The 12,812-nt window shown below is 35.3% G+C and overlaps 2 protein-coding genes across 2 annotated transcripts in view; one reads left to right on the top strand and one right to left on the bottom strand.

Annotated features, from left to right (window-relative positions):
- Positions 1-336: 336 nt before the first annotated feature.
- dnal1 (dynein, axonemal, light chain 1) lies at positions 337-5,097 on the bottom strand. The gene is made up of 8 exons (XM_065288806.2): positions 5,013-5,097; positions 3,138-3,176; positions 2,893-3,002; positions 2,744-2,799; positions 2,599-2,654; positions 2,381-2,507; positions 958-1,098; positions 337-680 (listed from the first exon to the last, which is right to left on the bottom strand). Exons 1-8 carry the CDS (start codon positions 5,013-5,015, stop codon positions 631-633), a joined length of 582 nt encoding a protein of 193 aa, XP_065144878.1. The 5' UTR covers positions 5,016-5,097; the 3' UTR covers positions 337-630.
- A 1,236-nt stretch (positions 5,098-6,333) lies between these two features.
- fut8a (fucosyltransferase 8a (alpha (1,6) fucosyltransferase)) overlaps positions 6,334-12,812 on the top strand; it is a 108,887-nt gene continuing 102,408 nt past the window's right edge. Inside the window, exon 1 of the mRNA XM_065288443.2 lies at positions 6,334-6,498. The gene's annotated coding sequence lies outside the window, so the exon portion shown is untranslated. The remainder of the gene's footprint in view (positions 6,499-12,812) is intronic.

Raw genomic sequence — 12,812 nt, 5'->3', positions numbered from 1 at the left:
TGAAAAAAATCATTCTTATAAAATAATTAACAAGAAAAAGTCCAATTACTTAAATTTAACTTGTATATTACAATTTTGAATTTAGCATCACTGCCACAGTATTCAACACTTAAGTTTTTTTAAATTAATTTACTCTATAGAGACATGCAATGCAGTGTCAAATTGATAGGCACACAATGTACTTACGATGTAAACTGCATGACAAAAATTGCTATTAATCAGACTTTAGATTTTTAGAAAAAGTATTTTGATAGAGTTTAGTCCTTTTGTGGTCATTAATAACCTTTAGACACAGCACGTTTAATTCTTCATAACAGAGACAAAGAGTAGTGAGACCTGCATAAAGAGTTTACCGCTTTATTATTTATAAAATATTTCAATTAGTATCATTTATTATGTCCTCCCGTACAATCCATAAATTATAAATTTCTTCTTGTGCTAAAACATATTTGTGCTTTTCTCTTCCAATAGTGTTCAAGTCTAAGAAAGTCAATGTAGCTCTTTAGCTTATATAAATACACAATAAGAAATAATAAAAAAAATTGAAATATTGCACAAACTTTTCATCGCTAAAATGCTGGTGTTTGAACTGCAAAAATATACCAAGTTCAATATTTTAAAAAATGTGCATTAACTTTCCCCTTCGGTTTCCTCTTCCTCTCGCTTGATTACTGGGTTGCCTAAAAAGAAAACTATTATTATTTTCGGGACCATATTTTGGCACATCATAAGCTAATGAACATTTATTAATGTTTTATTAATTGTCACAAAGTGATACTATCTGCTGTTAAACAACAATTCATTCCGGTGCACTAATTTGAATAGACAAATTGTGAATGTTTGTTAAATAGCACCAGTTTTACTTTCTATTGTTATATCTAAAATGTCAGTAAACAGTATAATTCTTCTGAATTCCTATAGGTCAAATATTTTTTTTTTAAACAAACTGATTCTTACCATCTAGTTTTTTAAGCTTGGGAAGCCTTTTAGTAGCCTCCTCTATCCAGTTACCATCAGCAGCATATTTTTCTTCTAATGGGTTTCCCACAAATACGAGGTCCACCAATGATGGAAGGTCTGCCAGCTTCAGGAACTCACCTAAAAAAACAGACAGCTTCATAAAATGCGGATTCTGCACACGTTCACAATGCGGAATTAACAGGAATATATGGGAATTAATGGGAATAAACTGGGAGTTTAAACTGCAGAGTTGCCTATAACAGGGAACTTAAATGTAGTTAAAAAAAATCTTGCTGCATAATTTTGTTTAAAACAACAAGATTTAATGCAATTTCTGTTGAATTTCTACCCTACACAGCACATTGCTTCCTGAACCTGGTGCACACAAAATAATGTCAAAAAGTCCATCTTTGCATGAATTCAAGTAAATAGATACATTTGTTTAAAATTTCCTTGTGCTGTGTCTAAGCTATTGAGCAACAACATAATACCATTGTAAAGACACATACACTGATTGAGAAAACATTTAGATTAAATAATTTAAAAAGTAGTGTCTAAAAATGACCCTTCCCCCCCACACACACACACAATCCCCCTGAAAAAAGAAATCCTCCAAATATCACTTAAGGGGGGGTTCCCCTCCATTTTCATGGCCTTAACTACCACAGAAGCCACACTTGGTGCATTTGAGCCCAAGGACTTCATCAAGTCACGTAAGTTTTGATAATAAAACTTGGATATATATTTGATCTATGGTATTATAGTTTATTTAGCAAATACCAAAATGTGTTTATACATTAGCTAGCTAGCTAGCCATCTATCCAGTAATGTAAACTAGCAACATTTTATTGAACATTTATGAGGCTATCATGCAGCTATCTCAAGCTGTGGTGCTCGTTCTACTACATTTCGATAGCCGGTTTTCTGTTATCAAACAGAATTACTGTACTTTTTAATGTTTTTGAAAGATGTCTCTTGTGCTCATTTAGCCTGCATTTATTTGATCAAAAATCCTTGAGAAATCATTAATAAGAATAATTTCTGAAAGATTTCTGATCAAATAAATTCACTGCTTGATAAGCGTTAAGTATCAGGATTCTTCAGAATTTGTTTTACCTTGCATGCATATATACAGCAAAAAAATTGACTGCACTTTTTTGCTATATATTTGGATATATTCTTTTTGACTTGCACCTCGGACGGAGTGCGTTTGTTTCATTTTTTGATTACCTTGCATGCATGTCTGCTTATGACCAAACAAAATGTTTATTTATGTTTGTAGTTTCCCAAAAAATTCCCTTAAATTCCCATTATATTCCAATTAGGAATATTTCCAAAAGTCCCCAGATTAAGTCCCCCCAGAAACTTTCCATCCCTTTGAAACCCTATCATTACTTCGTAATGTATCTGCCATGCTCACCCCACTCCTTGACCAAGTTGTTGGAGATATACAGGACTTTAAGTTTCTTCATGACATGAATCCCTTTCAGCTTTTCTATGAGGTTATAAGAGATCCACAACTCCTCCAATGTATCACCAACTGCCTCCTGTGGGGATGAGAGAAGCCAAGGAATCTCATAAATTCATGGAAAAAAATCTCTTTCAACCTAAGTATTGATGTTCTGTTACTTCACTTACAAGTCCATTAAGGTTTTTGATGTTATTCCTCCCCAAGGACAGTATTTTAAGGTTCTCTGAGAGAAAATTGTAAACAAATAGTTTCATTAACATAACAGTGATTCTTATAAATGCCCTAAAGTATGCATCGGAGGGTAATACTCACTTAAGCCATTCAAGTTGGCAATTTTTTCGATGCAGTTTGTGGATAAGGATAATCTCCTAGACATTAAAGATGTGTTAAACTGTTAATATATTTGATACATATCTGACAGGAAAATATACAACACAGACGAGTTGCATATTTAGACTCACTCGCAGTTGACAAGACTGGAGAGAGATGCATCCATTTTCTCAATGGGAGGGATCTGACTGTAAAGCTTGACTGCTGTGGCCTCACTCGCCTTTTCTTTCGCTTTCTCCTCCTGGTAAAAACCCATGCAATCATTTAACATAGTTTATGCCCTAAATATAATAAAATTGTCAGAGCAAAACTTATTATTTATACTAGAGACTACTGGGTTAAGCAACAACATAAAAAGTAGCAATCAACTTCTCACCCATTTGACCAAGGCCTCTTTAATAGTTGTTGCTTTTGCCTGAGGGAAAACAAACATGGCAAGTTATTTGTTACTCAAAGTAAGGTAAGTTAGCATAATATTTTGTGTCTATGTCAAAATACATTTATAAGCAATAATAACAATGCACATTTGAAGATACTGTGTGGAATTACAATGGTAAGCACTGCAGAAATATATTTAACGTGATTTCAGCTGAAAAAAGAAAAATTTTTAAATGTCTACTATCAATGAGTTTAGCACGCTATGTTATTCAAAAAAGTAAGGTAGCAGACTAGTAACGTACATCCAACAAGCTCACTGTCCTTAAAGGAATATTCCATTTTCTTAAAAGAAAAATCCAGATAATTTACTCACCACCATGTCATCCAAAATGTTGATGTCTTTCTTTGTTCAGTCGAGAAGAAATTATGTTTTTTGAGGAAAACATTGCAGGATTTTTCTCATTTTAATGGACTTTAATAGAGCCCAACATTTAATACTTAACTCAACACTTAACAGTTTTGTTTCAACAGAGTTTTAAAGGACTATAAACGATCCCAAACGAGGCATAAGGGTCTTATCTAGCGAAATGATTGTCATTTTTGACAAGAAAAAAAAAAATGCTCTTTTAAACCACAACTTTTCGTCTAGGTCCGGTTCAGCGTGACCTAACGTAAATGCGTAGTGACGTAGGGAGGTCAAGTGTTACATATATAAAATGCACATTTGCGGACCATTGTAAACAATAAACTGAGACAAAGACATTAATTAGTATCAGTTGACATACAACAACGTAGGAACGGTCCTCTTTCAACACACTTGTAAACACTGGGGAGGAGTTTCGCGTTCGTCCTCTGTGACCTCTTGACGTCATGACGTATCGCGTGGGGTAACGCTGGCGCATCACGACTGGACGAGAAGTTGTGGTTTAAAAGTGCATTTTTTTTTCTTGTCAAAAATGACAGTCGTTTCGCTAGATAAGACCCTTATGCCTCGTTTGGGATCGTTTATAGTCCTTTGAAACTCCGTTGAAAAAAACTGTTAAGTGTTGAGTTAAGTATTAAATGTTGGGCTCTATTAAAGTCCATTAAAATTAGAAAAATCCTGCAATGTTTTCCTCAAAAAACATAATTTCTTCTCGACTGAACAAAGAAAGACATCAACATTTTGGATGACATGGTGGTGAGTAAAGTATCTGGATTTTTCTTTTAAGAAAATTGACTATTCCTTTAAAGGGATAGTTCACCCAAAAATAAAATAAACCTGTCTAGATTTCATTGTTCTGATAAACACAAATGAAGATATTTTCAGAAATGTTTGTAACCAAACCAATCATGAGCCCCATTCACTTCCACAGTAGGTGGAACGAATACTATGGAAGTGAATGGGGCTCATAAACGGTTTGATTACAAACATTCCTCAAAATATCTTCCTTCATGTTCATCAGAACAAAGAAATTTAGACAGGTTTGTAACAACATGAGAGTGAGTAAATGATGACAGAATTTTCATTTTTGGGTGAACTATCCCTTTAACAACATTATGTTGACATTATGTCACATCCTGCAATGTCTAACTTACAAACCTGATTTCAATATTAAGTTTAATTCCTAATAAATCGACAATTTGCTACATTCAAAATATTGTTAATTTATGTGTAACGTTAACAGCCAGCAACGTGGACTCGCTACTGTATATCTACTGTAACAGATACACACAAGTGATGAGCACGAGCATTTCTATCTTATATGATGCATATGTGTATTATAAACATCAAATTCTTCCCTTTCTAATTTAGCGTAATGTGTTCTTAATGTTTGCGCTATGTAATACCGCAAAAAAAGTGTATTAAATGCAAAGAAGAACGGAAACTCACCATGTTGTTCTTTTTGGTTGCTATGGAACTGCCCTTCCTGACGCAAAGCGCCTGCGCTTAAAATGCTTCCGACGTCCACTATTCGCGTACCCGTCGTAAACACAAAAGGCTTGTTCGACTTCGAGCGAACTAAACTAACAGGGAATGACGTCAAAGTCCCGCGTGAGCGAGACGAAATTACACTTCGTGTGATTTTTCGAATTGTTCTCGCGGTACATTGACGTAATCCGCCTATTCTGATGTAAGCAAGGGGTGGGGGGGATAAAATATGCTGGATTCTAGTTTTGTTCATACAAAAAATTTATTTACTGTTCATTTAAATAGTTTCGGGATCGCGCGAGGAAAATATGCTGTATAGTGCATTAAAGGACAAATAATATGATGCAATAAAATATATTAAAACTTTAATGAATTAATAATTAAGCCTTATAAACATCCACAAACATAATAATTATTAATGTAATATTCTTTTAAATTGTTTGTAAATATTGCTATTCCTTTTTTTGTTTTTGTTTTCCTTTCTCTCTGCAGAAAATAACAAATAACTAACTGCACAAGCTTTTACAAAATTCAAGAATTTTATTTGTAGCGTTTATAGTTTCTCACTTTATGCTTTTAACATTAAACATCAAAGTCATAAAGTAAGACTTGGCCATGGTTTAGACCCACCATTTTGGTAAAGTAAAAACTGTTCACTGTTTTATTAAACGCAAAATAGTGTGATTCCAAAGTCAGACCACTGGATGGGACTAAAGCAACATACAGTCTATTTCAGTCTTCATACGTACTTTTGAGGAGACCAATTCTGCACTAATATTGCATGCGTGTGTGTGTGCATGTTGGCTCTACTTTTAAAGGCCATTTTTAATACGTCCTCATAAATAAACTGAATCGTTTAGCAAATCGAATAGTGTCGATAGGTTTTTTTTTTTTGATTTTGGTTTAGGTGTCTATGATCAGGTGTCACAGTCGGAGACCACTATTTTGATAGTAAATTACCCTTTTTTTCCAACTCATAAGTAAACACCACGATTATCACACACACTTCAACGAATTATTTTAAGCCTGATTTTAGACAAGACGTTCACAGAAACAGAATATCTATAGACTTTGTTAAAGTTGAACGGTTTTAAATGTTTGTTTTTTATACGCATGAACGTAAAGCTTATTTATTTATTGCCGTATGTGTACTGAGACAATCAACCGTATTAAGCACAATACTATGAATAATGTGGTCCGAGAAATTGTATTCACTACCAAAGAGCGCTTCTATCGCAGTGATCTGTCTGACACACGCATGCGCAGTGCAGCCCGGCGACTGCCGAGCAGCCTCCTCAAGAGCCAAGCAGCGAGACTTCAGACAGCAGCAGTCAGTCTCCCCAGTTCCTGTTTCCGCCACGACTCGCTACACAAATCGCCGCGAAGCATCAGTTTCACTAAAGCATAGGCGCTTTGGAGATACACCTAACTCCCGTGCGATATCAAGGTGAGTCTCGTTGGTTTTTACGTTAAAGAAAACGACGTATTTCTCGCCGGCGAGTTCTCTCCATCCCCGGCCTGTTGCTAGCTACCTCGATTGTTGTATGGGAAAGATAACGGTCAGGTTCGCTGCTCGAGCGCATTGTGTTGTTGTGCGTGATACTGAAGTATGCTGTACCCAGACAGCGATTCTGGCACCATTACGACCACAGAACGCTGTGTAATACGTTTCTGTACCAGTGTCAAATAACGTACGTTTTAAAATAAAAGCCTACTTTAAGCGAATAGCACCAAACCTCCCAAAATCATCTATACGAATAGAGGAAACGTTGTGTAATGGTTTTGATCGGGGCTGTTAAAGCGGTGCAACCTAAATAGTCGATATGTTGGGCAGACGTTTGTCAGAAATCACAGCAGCAGTACAGCATGTCTGTGTTATGTGGTGAGAGAAAGGAAAAGGGTAAGTTCACATCAAACCGCTGCCTCCTTTCCTGCAAAAATTCAGAGTGTTTACATTCAGACCATTGTGAAAAAGCCTGTATAAAATGATTATAACTCTGCAAAGTCATGGTTTAGATTGTAGTCAAGAAAGTCTTTTTTAAACATTCAAAATAACTATTATGATAATGACTGTTTACCTTAACATACTGCTTTCATTTTCAGCTGTCTCAGGGTTTTGCATTGGGAATTTCATATCTTATTAGCTCAAGCAAGCTGCTTACTAGACTAGCGTATTTGGGCGTAACACATTTACATGTATGCATTTGGCGGATGCTTTCATGCAAAGCAACTTACAGTGCATTCAGCCTAAACATTTTATCTGTGCGTGCGTATGAATGTGTGTGTGTGTGTGTTCACTGGAACCCATAACCTTTGCTCTGCTAATGCAATGGTCTACCAACTGACTTAAAGAATGACACAGCCATTGTTCTGGTACTTCTTCCACTTAATCCACTCTTATTACACCCATCATACCCACTTTGGGTTGGGCTCAGTAATAATCATGTTATAACAATTTCACTTCACTTTTCTGCTTTCTTAATCTCTTGTCATGTCTTCTGCTATTTTCATTGATGCTGGAAACATGTTTCCTCACTTAAGAGACTTGAAAAATCTTGTCTATTACAGATGTTTGGCCATAATGCCCGTCTTCATATTCTAAAGCCCTTTTTACACTTTCCGGGAAAATACACGGAAAATGCATCCTGGATTTTTCTGGGAATGTTTGATTTTTTTCATTCACACTGCCATAATTTGCCGGCATCTGCAAGGTCCCGGAAAGACACATGACCTGTTTAACTCTTTCCCCGCCAGCGTTTAAAAAAAAAGTTGCCAGCCAGCGCCAGCATTTTTCATGATTTTAACAAAAGTTTGATGCCTTCCAGAAAATGTTCTTCTTTAAATATATAAACAAACAATATATCAAATGAAAGAACAGACCCTCTGCATTCAAACAACAACAACAAAAAAAGTTTCATCCTACCTTCATTAGTTCTCTTTTATCACCCCTCAAAGTGGGTAGGTTGCTTCAAAAACATCCATTTTTGATCAAAAAGCTGAGAAAATTCAATTTTTGTGAAGGACTTTTCATAGAGATCAAATGCAGAGCGGTCTTTAAAACACACACAGAGTTCTTTCTCTTTCATGTGAGGTGCTACTTCCGGGTTGTATAAGTTGTGGGCCACCTGGTGGATAATAGCTGTATTGCGGAAAGCCGGAAATTCTCGTCATTGGCAGGGAAGCATTTTCTCTTAATTGACGAGTTAATGGCGGCATACGAGTGTCATTGTTAATGCGTCTCATTTATCATTTCCTGATAACTGCTTCAATCTAGTTTGCTGACATTTTTCGTTGTGAATGTTGATATATATGTAAACCATAACTTTTGTTGTGATGATGCTTGCGTCTTTTTGCGTGAACATGTCACGCATTTCTGCTTACGTGTCACTATTACTTATTTGTTACTCAACTGCTTTGTCCTATTTTCTTTACCATTGTCGCTTCGGTTTAAGGTTAAATTTACATAAAATTACATCCTTACCCAAACCCAGCTCTAATGCCAGGCGGCAATTAATTTAAAAATCATAAAATATAAAGAAAATAATGAAAAAAGAGTATAAACCAATACTTAGTGACATCCTAACGCAAACACTAAATCTAACCCTAAACCGACGCATTAATTGTTTGAAATTAGGACAAAACAGTTAAGTAACAAATAAGTGACAGTGACACGTAAACAGAAACGCGTGTCAGTGTCATGCAAAAGACACAAATTTACGTGACTATAGGTACATCATTTTGTGATGACACATCACAGTGTTGACTAGGCCTACATGATATTCAAGTGTGCTATTATCTACCTATCCTTACTTGCATTCTTTTAACATTCATACATCTTTAATATTGCTTTTTGAAGTGAAGTAGTCTAAAGGATATAATTACATTTACTGTGATAATTGATACCTCAAAAATATTTTAAACTGCTTAGACTAGTCATCTAATTTTTCTTTAAGACTGACCTTTTTACGTCAGTTATGTTAAATGGTAGATTGGTCCAATTTGTATTCAAAAAGTAAATCTGATAATAACTGCTATTATTTGGTCTGTCAGATTAGTTGACCCAAAAATTTAAATACTGTCATCATTTACTCGCCAAGCTAAGCATGTATACGTTTTTATATTTTGTTGAATAATAAAGAAGATATTACACAGTTGAATGTACCCACTGACTTCCCTAATATTTTTTCTGCTATATAACCAACTGAACCCAAGATTTTTCATGTTTAAATGCTTTTAACTTAGCAGCTATGTTTATGCAATTGAAATGGTCACATTTTAGGTATCGAGATAATAAAATGCTCACTCCCAAGTCACAGTCTGCATCAGAAAAATTAAACCTCTTCCTGCGTCTTTTAAATTGTGTTTGCATTGCATTGGGCGTAAATCAGCACTGATTTATATGGGTCATGTAGAAATACACTCTTTAGGAAACACCTGCAGATTTTTAGTGTTCACAGTATAGTCAGACAAATTGATGGAATTTATTGGACACTCCTCTTCTGTGCTTATTTGCCATGGTCCTTGGAGCTGTAGCTATTGCCTGTAAGTTCCCTAAGGGGGTTTTCATTTTGCCGTGTGTCTGTTTTAGGGAATTAGGGGGAAAACAGAATAGAGAGTCGAGTCTCACACACTGTAAATATGTTTTGTCAGGTGACCTAAATGTGCCTCATTTGGTTTTATTGTAGTAAAACCTTTTTTTAATATGACTGAATTAGCAAGATTAGATATCTTAATATAAACACTTAGCCTGAATTAGTTTACCCAACACAATTTTTATAGATTAGTTCAAGTACTTTTTTTTTACAATGTAATATCAAGCTACTTGTTGTTATCTGAATAGATAGTTATTTAAAATGTGAACATCTTTTTAGTGCAAAGAGATGACTCAACATTTACCTCAATGCCCCGTTGAGACCGCCATGGTATGCATAAGTGCATAAGTGCGCATGACTCAATTTTCATCATCAAAATAGTGCATGTAATGTTTTTAGTATTCAAAAAATATAGAAACTCATACAGGTTGAGTAAATGGTGACAGCATTTTCATTTTTGGGTCAACTATCTCTAGTGTGACAGACCAAATAGCAGTTATTATCAGATTTGCTTTTTGGATACAAATTAGGCCAACCTATCAATTAACATCATTGACGTAAAAAGGTTATTGACTCCAGTCTTAAAGGAAAATTGAGATGACTATCTTGTAAGACTAGTCTAAGCAGTTTATGTAACCAGTCACAGATATGAAATATACTTGTGGAGGTAGCCGGTGAAAAGGCATAGCCATAGCCACCCACAAAAAATGGTCTACTATTCGTGTGACAAACAACTAATAATGTGTGACAAAACACAATACTACACAAAACACAGAGGTAACTCACTAGCTGGCCTCCGTTAAACTGCCAACATACACAGCAAAATCACCAATTTGTGTTAAATGTACACTGCTCGTAATATATGGACTTTATTGTTTTACTTGTTGATTTTATTTTATTTTACTTGTTGGTATGTTTTATCATTGTTTAGTATAAAATAAGTAAAGCTATTAATATAATGGGCTTTGTCGGGTAACTTAAGACTCGGTGTGGGCAACCTGGTGCCCGTGGGCACCATGTTGGAGACCACTGACCTAAAGTCTCATTGCATTCTCTTTCACACATGAGCATTTTCCAGTCCAATCATTGTTAGGATCATAAAACATTAACTTGAACATCATGTGCAGTTGCGAGATTTCCATAATGTGTAGATTAGTGTCTTTTCACGTGATTCAAAGCTACCTGCGCATACAAGTGGTTTGCTCTCATTTTGACTGATATTTAAATTAATGTGGAGACTGGCTGCAGATGTCAATGTGGTTACATGATTACATAACAGGACACTTTGTATACCACAGGGGTTTTAAGACAGCAGGCCTCCATTTCTACACAATGAACCCCCCCCCCCCCCAAATATTTAGTGCAGAAGTCAAGACATTTAAAATGCAAATTATGGAGAATAATAGAACGAAACTATGCTGGTTCCATATTAAAAGAGCGGCGCATAGCTATTTGAAAATTGCAATAACTCTTCATCATCAGAGTCAGAATAATCAGGAGATTTAAAAGTGGTGAATGAAATGTAAACAAAGCTGATTTTTAAAATGCAAACATCATTGTATCTACTGTTTAGGATTGACAGTCGCATTTATTTACAAGTGTAAATCTGGAAATGATCTGCTTACACACCAGATTACACTTATAGCTGTAATAGTGTTTTTATGAACAAACAACAGAAGTCAAACCTGTATTTTATTCACATATGTCTATCAGAGCCGTGCAGAGACTTTAGGAGGGGCAGGTGCTCAAAGTACAAAAAGGGCACATTCCTCGCTGACACGCTTGCACAGAATTGAAACACATAATAAAGCAAAACAGAATAGAAAATACCATTTTAAGTCTAATAATTTTTTTATTAGTGAGACAGAAAAATCTCTATAGATAGATATAGATATTAATTTAATTTAATTAATTTGTTTTGTGTGTGTGTCAGTATGCAGTTTTCAGGGTTTCCCACAGAAAATTTGTTAGTTAAGGTGGTAGGGTTGGGCGGGTCCGAGGGCGTGGCAATCAAATGGGTGGGACGTATGCGTCATGATGAAAATTAAAATATTTTAATAAAATAAATAAATATTTCTTTTTAAAACACTAAAAATAAAACTTCATTTTGAAGAAACTATGACAAAAAATAAACACATACTAGATTATTAATGAATTAAATGTTTTTACCTCTAACAGGAATAGCTGCGTAATTAGTGAAACTAAAGGGTTAATAAACACAAACTAAAGCAGATGTTGTAGAACGTCTGGCGAATGTTTATATTATATGATATTATATAATAATATGTGACGTTAAGATTATTCGGTTCACACGCTTGTGTTTTTTTTTGTCGTATTTAAAATATAAATCTATTCTAATCCTGTTCTGAATTTATTTATTTAATATATTTAAATAATAATAATAAACAGCATTTATAAGGATAAATCAGAAAATTATAAAATCAATATGAGCCTGTTTACCGGTGATGTGAAAACCATTTTTATGGCACTCTACATTTTTTTTTTATAAAAACTGTTATGATAGTAATTTGGAGTAGGAATAGTTTTAAATCAAATAACAAAGACCAGACCCCTGGAGCGCGCTGTGAGCTAGGGATCGTCCCCAGAGGAGATTGTCCAGTGAAAGGTCAATAGGTCATCATGTCGCTCATCATGTTGTTTTTCATTAATTTTACTAATAGTTAGATTGGGCAAGCCTTCACAAAAGGGCATTTAATTACAAAAAGCCTTGACAAAAAGGGCACTTTGGTGGTCATCCAGGGGTAAAAGGGCAGGTGCTTGGGCACCCTCCGCCCCCCTCTGCACGTGCCTGATGTCTTATAATCATAAAGTGACGAACACACGTTGATGTCAATATTATTTTCACCATAGACTTAGTAGGTCAGATTTTATTCACTGACAGCGGCCTAGATGACTTCATATGCACATCTGTCTTAAGTGCTGAAGCCCCACATAACAACGCAACACTCAGATGTTTACATGAGAGTTGCTGTTCAATCACGTTGCATTGCATTGAGTAATATTGCATTATAGAGCAGCTGTTGTCAGAAAATCAGCTGTGCAAAACATTACAAAACAATCCTGCGACGCACTATGCTCTTAACTTCATGCACTGTACCGTAACACTGAAGAGTGATGTGTGACAGCCAACAAGTTATCCAGTACAGTA

This window comes from Paramisgurnus dabryanus, chromosome 17 (assembly GCF_030506205.2).
Source record: "Paramisgurnus dabryanus chromosome 17, PD_genome_1.1, whole genome shotgun sequence".
In the NCBI taxonomy this organism is placed as follows: Eukaryota; Metazoa; Chordata; class Actinopteri; order Cypriniformes; family Cobitidae; genus Paramisgurnus; species Paramisgurnus dabryanus.
This window is presented reverse-complemented; position numbering and strand designations above follow the sequence as displayed.

Coding starts and splice junctions, on each gene's coding strand:
- dnal1 (XM_065288806.2), bottom strand. Junction 2,655..2,743: donor TGCCAACTTGAATGGCTTAA/GTGAGTATTACC, acceptor ATTTTCTCTCAG/AGAACCTTAAAATACTGTCC. Junction 1,099..2,380: donor CAACTTGGTCAAGGAGTGGG/GTGAGCATGGCA, acceptor CTGTTTTTTTAG/GTGAGTTCCTGAAGCTGGCA.